This window comes from Polypterus senegalus, chromosome 2 (assembly GCF_016835505.1).
Source record: "Polypterus senegalus isolate Bchr_013 chromosome 2, ASM1683550v1, whole genome shotgun sequence".
In the NCBI taxonomy this organism is placed as follows: domain Eukaryota; kingdom Metazoa; phylum Chordata; class Cladistia; order Polypteriformes; family Polypteridae; genus Polypterus; species Polypterus senegalus.
In genome coordinates this window covers 56,607,333-56,613,332 of record NC_053155.1, presented here as the reverse complement: position 1 = coordinate 56,613,332, position 6,000 = coordinate 56,607,333, and the positions used below count along the sequence as shown (strand labels likewise).

Genomic DNA, 6,000 nt, shown 5'->3' with positions numbered 1-6,000 from the left:
GAACTAGGACTAGAAACCACTAGCATAGGCAGGAGTCTTGTTGTTTACTAAAACTAATAACATTATCTTCGCTCCATGGTGCGATCATTCTAAATGTAGGCACTGTTTCTTTTCCAATGAAACATGCAGGCACTTGTTTCACAGCAATCTCTCTGTCTTATGGTCTGTAAAATATTCCTGCACTGCTCTCATAAGTGAATACTTTGAGTTACTTTTACTCATTCAAACCTATGGAGGAAGGGCCCAAGTCTCCAGCAGTCCTCCAGCCACAGGAATAAACAGGTTTACTGGTCAACTTCCCAACTGACACACTGATTTATTGTACACAAAATGTATTGTCCAGTGGGCAGAATAAGGCAGGTGCAGGCCTTTAGCATAAAGCTGAATCAAGCTCCTGTTTAGTTGCAGTCTCTGCTGTGTACCATCGTTAACACTAACATTAATAATAAGAAGTAATTTAATTTATATAGAGGAGTCATTCCCACGCTCAAAGCACTTCACAGATACTCCAAAAGACCCAACAGAGATATCAAGGATAAGGTAAAATAAATAATACTGGACATAAGTTAGTATCAAAGTGTTAAACACAAAATGTTTAAAATACATACAAAACAGAAAAATTCTGGACCAACACAAGGACCAAAACAAATAAAATGCAAGGTAGCTGGCACTCTAGCAAAGGAAGGATCTAAAAAAGAGAAGGAAGACTGATCTACCACCTTCAGATAAGCCAATCATTGAGGCAAAGCAATACAGAAAGTAATAGCATCAGCACCCATGTTACACCAGAAAAGTCACAAATCACCTTCTGACAGGTTTGGAGCATATGGCCATCTTCAGGCTGAGGACAGACTACCATTGCCTGAACTACCATATGTACACCAAGTTTTGGATTGGTCAGTCACATCAGTACTCATACTCGAAAGCCAGCCTAACTACAGTACATCTGCAGAAACATTATCCATTTTAATAATAATAAATAATAATACATTTTATTTATATAGCGCCTTTCCCATACTCAAGGCACTTACAGAATATAAGAAAGAACGGCGGGGGATACAGTATATAGCATAGTACAAACCAAATAAAGAAGATTAAGACAGTAAATTCAGAGAAAGCCTAACAGACAACATAATTAATGATCTAGCACACACATACAGGTTACATGAGCATCTTGACAGAGAGGTAAACTGAGAGAAGGGGAATAAAGTCAAGTAGAGCTAAAAGCCTTCCTGAACAGATGAGTTTTGAGTTGTTTTTTAAAAGAATTCATGGAGTCAGCTGATCTGATTTTACAATGTCTTGAGGGACCAAATCTGGTTGGAGGAGGCATGAGTGACATGGAAGCTATATGGCAGCCTGGAGAGTCCTGCAGCACATGGCAGCATTTATCATAGAGACCACTGTGTCTGGTGGACTCAGAAGAGGGGGTTTCAGAGGCTTAAGCCCCTTATTTTTAATACATTTATATCAATGAACAAAGGGGAACCATCAGCCCCCCGATCTCCAAATTTGGGATGACACCACAAGGGAGACCCCACCTAAGAATGTCAAAACTGCAAGAGAAACACACCCGACTTTTTCTCAACATCATATAAATGTTCAGAGAATAGGAAAATCTTCTGTATAAGAATTGCAACTTGCTGGATGCTCAACTAAGAAATTATGCAAAATTTAAAACATTCATCAAGGAGGAACAAGACAACAACAAGGGGTCTAAGACCCCAATACCTTCAAATCCAAGAAATGCCAAAGGGCATGAATGACAGGAAGATCATAAATGCATTTTCCCGAGGTGGGTAACATACTGAGTTTTTCTGTAATAATCTTATTATTTTAGTTAGATATAATGGTAATTTTTTTTAATTTCCCTTTTTTATGCAGTTATTGTATATTAAACCCTTAAAATACCCAACCATCCATTTACTGAACCCCTAAATGAAATTTTATGGCAAACATACTCCTTTTTTTGGTATGAGCAGTAAATGGGTATTGTTTTGAATATTGCTTTGTTTCTTTATTTTATTTAGCTTAAACCACAGTGATCACTAAAATGTGTATTTCAGTAGACGCTACATTTGTATTATCAAAACTTAAACAAAAATGACAGCAGCTGTTCTTGTGCTAATCAATATATTTTCTGAAAAAAGACATGGTCTGCGTTTGTGTATAAATAATAATAATGAAGAAGAAGAAGAAGAAGAAGGCATTTATGTATACTTCTGCAATTAAAAGAAAAATCAGATCAGAATTAAAGTTTAAAAAGAATATTTTCGTTTATTTGCACGTTATATTCCAGTAGTATTACTTCTGAGCCTCTCTGTGTTATTTTGCTGTATTGCACATGTACTTTCCTTATGACATTTTTAAATGCTTCTATTGATCTTGAAGGCGTTTAATTTTTCTGTGCTTCTCAAACTGGGGTGAGCTTCAGCACGAACTCCTCATGCAACGGCAGTGGTCTCCGGCTCACGTGATCCGGTAAATGAATGAGCATACACATGACTGGTAGTTGATAGATGGTCCCTTACTTTTTTACTTCCACGACGCTATTGGCAGACGCTCCCTTTCTGCTTCTCCCGGTTGGTGCCGGGAAAGTGGAGGATCGGGGGAGGAGTCGCTGCAGTAACAACATCTCCGTTAGAGAGCTTGAAAGGAAGCCGTTACAGTCCATCAGCTGAGCCGCTACACCTTAAAGGGAACATAATTAAATAAATAAATAAATAAAGCAGGCGCTTTCATCTCCGTGCAGAAAAGAAAGATGTTGTTGAGCTTCAGTCATAGAGGTACCCCCATTTGCTAGCACCCTGCCAAGTAGCGCCTAAAGCTGAGGGGCGAAGGCGATGCAGCAGGCTTGCGATCTTACCGAAGAGACGGGCAGAGGGCGGCTTTCGGCAAGCAACTGGCGCTGCAGCTCGGAGTGCGGATCTCAGCTGGAGATGGAACGAGCAGCCGAAGAAGTGTAGTGACCAAGAAAGTGCAAAGTGCCTCTGGACCGGGGACCTCGTGTGCAGCTGCGCACCTCCCGCCAAGAGCATAATTGGCTCGCCGAGTATTATTAACGAGGGACTTAATTTGTGGGGGGTGCAGGAGCTTTCGATCAGAAAACTCAACCAAAGGAAGAACGGAAGGAGCCAATTGTCAAACTGCCAGGCCTCGACAAGTGGGACCTTTGCTCAATGCAGGGGGATCGGACCGGACTGGACGCCACTGAAGCGCTCGTCCGTTGGCGGTTTGAGAGCTGCGGGTAAGCGCGTGCCGGCGCTGACACATTCTTTCACCCTTGTCCCATATGGCAAAGATGATGATGTGCTTGGAGTGCATGTCTGACGCCTCGGTCATTCCAATCAATATCTGTCCTTATGGTTGCAGTATTTAGCTTCACTCCCAAGGATTACCCGAAAGGGCACTTAAACGACTAACTATGGGTGGACAGTTGTATTGATTCTGAGGTGACGCTGTGCAAAGTGCGGCTGTCGCGATTCCTTGTAGACTAACCACACATGCAGCCACGTATAGCGCCTTTATTTAACAGATTGCACATAGTATTTTGCACATTTGCAATGCAGGATTAAACTGATGAACCGTTCTGCAACAGTATCAACTAAAACTGCACAAGTTATGTGTGTGTGCCTATATACCTAACGCGTTTGTCATTGGCAACTGAACTTTTGAGCACAATGTCTACCCTGAAGAAATGTTTTTTTTTTTTCTTTTCTTACCTCTTTCTTAATGTGGAGATAAGATTGTAGTACACTATTGGCGAGTGAGCTGATATGTTCCGAAAACATCTGTCTGCACTTGTCTGTTAAATACTGTGCATATATTTTAATGTCTCAAATCCCTATATTCTGATTGGTTATTGTGGAATGTTTTTTTTTGCCACTAGTTAATTATTATCGGTTGTCTGTATTTTCCTGTCTCTTTTGCCATTTGCGACAAGTATAATTTACACTTTTTTCCCTAGATCCACCCACTGTTTTTCTTAATTATTTGACTTTTGTCTTTTGTGGCCATAGGGTGGTAAAGAGTAGTAAACTCTTTTCCTCAAAGCAGCCCCATATACATTGTTACTCAGATTACATACCGCAACTATCCCAAATTCTGTTTGGATGGTAATTTGTAAGTTTTTGTTCTGATAGTGAAATAATGTGCCTTGGCATTGCAACTGTCATGTGCATTTTTGATTAATTTCAATTCATGGTCTTGTTTCTAAGTTGTCTTGCAAAAAAAAAAAATCTTTATTTATTTATTTATTTATTTTTTGTTCTTTCAGCTATTACGGTGTATCACCTGAGTGGAGACCTTGCATTTTTAATCTTTTCTTGCTACTATGAGGATTTAATCAATCTGGATACAAAGTCTGTATAAAATAGGATTTATAATATACAAACCCATTGACCAACAATGACCACTCCAGCTCTGCTGCCCTTGTCCGGGCGGAGGATACCTACCCTAAATCCTGGCAGTTCTCCATTCCCTCATCACCGAGCAACATTGCGCCTCTCTGAGAAGTTCATATTACTCCTCATCCTCAGTGCCTTCATCACTCTGTGCTTTGGAGCCTTCTTTTTTCTCCCTGATTCCTCCAAGCATAAGCGCTTTGACTTGGGTCTTGAAGATGTGCTCATTCCCCACATAGACTCCAACAAGGAAGGCAAGCACCTGGGTGGTCACATCATTCATGGCCAAGGAGGTCATGATGAGCACCGACACAGGTACTTAAGTGTTTTTCTTTATTATGCTTGGGACTGTTAAGTATCTGAGTCTAGCTGAGTTCATCTTGGGTTGGCAGCAATCTTGATGCTCTGAGTTGTATGACTGTGAGCCACTAGAGGGACTAAGCTTGAAGAACAGATGAGCAAGTATAGAATGGGAGAAGACATTTCTTTTATTATATTAAGCCTTTCAGCTGTCTGTTCCAGTCATTGGAATTGCAGCCGAGTGATCACTGAGTACTAGTTGTGGCTTTCTGTAGGTTTAACAGCTAATTTTCTTTTAGTGACGAGCAGCAGAATGAACTTAGAAATGCATTGAAATGATAATAGGAGCCATACAATGTCTGGGAGCATCATAGATTAAAAATCCATAAAGCATCTCGAGTGCAGGCAAAAGCAAAACATTGCATCAGATCAGAGCCAGAAAACAAGTTACCATCCTTCACTCAAATCAGTAGTTTATATAGCACCTTACATGATAAGCAGCACTGCAAGGAACAAAGCAACGTAAGGTGCTTAGTTAGCCCCAGAGTATTTAAATATAGTAAATATCTGCATGATGAATATTGAAAGAGGAAGTGAGAATTTGTGTATGTGCTGCTTGACAGAAAACATATTTTCTGAATTGTCATTCATTTGGAGCCTTGAAAATAATTAAGCTTATGAATTTTTCATATAAAATACATACTTCAATTTTCATTACTGTTTATCCATTTCAGAAGCCTGCAGAGTTAGAGACTGTCTGGAATTTCAAGAGCATGCTTTCCTTTTTAATAAATATTAACAAAAACAGATTTGAAAAATGCACTTTAATAGTTGACCTCGTATATTTACAAGTCAAACAAATCACGTAATCGGGTTAACTAAGTGAAGTCTTAATTTACTGTCAGTTATTATTAGTTGCCGTGAGTGGTAATTTTTCTGTGGCATGTGATTAGTGTAACAAACAATTGTGTGTCATATACGGTCCTACTGTTAACTGTTTGAGATTTTGTTCCTCAGATCACATAAAGATACGTTAGATTTAGTGGAGCTTTTGTCTAAAAATATGTCGCACTGTTTTAAATTAATCAGTAACAATAGTATAATACCAACAGACATGCAAACACAAAAATGTGTATATATATCCTGCAACCTATATATTTGGTAGTATTTATTTATAGTAAGCACACAGTATACACACACACACATATATATATATATATATATATATATATACTGTTTTTATTTACAGTATTTGTTATTATGATTAACTGTTCAGTAACCTTAAAACTTGTGGGTA

At 39.0% G+C, this 6,000-nt stretch overlaps 1 protein-coding gene across 1 annotated transcript in view; it reads left to right on the top strand.

Annotated features, from left to right (window-relative positions):
• Positions 1–2,624: 2,624 nt before the first annotated feature.
• The window catches only part of man1a2 (mannosidase, alpha, class 1A, member 2), a 524,864-nt gene continuing 521,488 nt past the window's right edge, over positions 2,625–6,000 (top strand). Inside the window, exons 1-2 of the mRNA XM_039743738.1 lie at positions 2,625–3,247; positions 4,277–4,718. Coding sequence (XP_039599672.1) covers positions 4,408–4,718 — 311 coding nt within the window. The 5' untranslated portion in view covers positions 2,625–3,247; positions 4,277–4,407. The remainder of the gene's footprint in view (positions 3,248–4,276; positions 4,719–6,000) is intronic.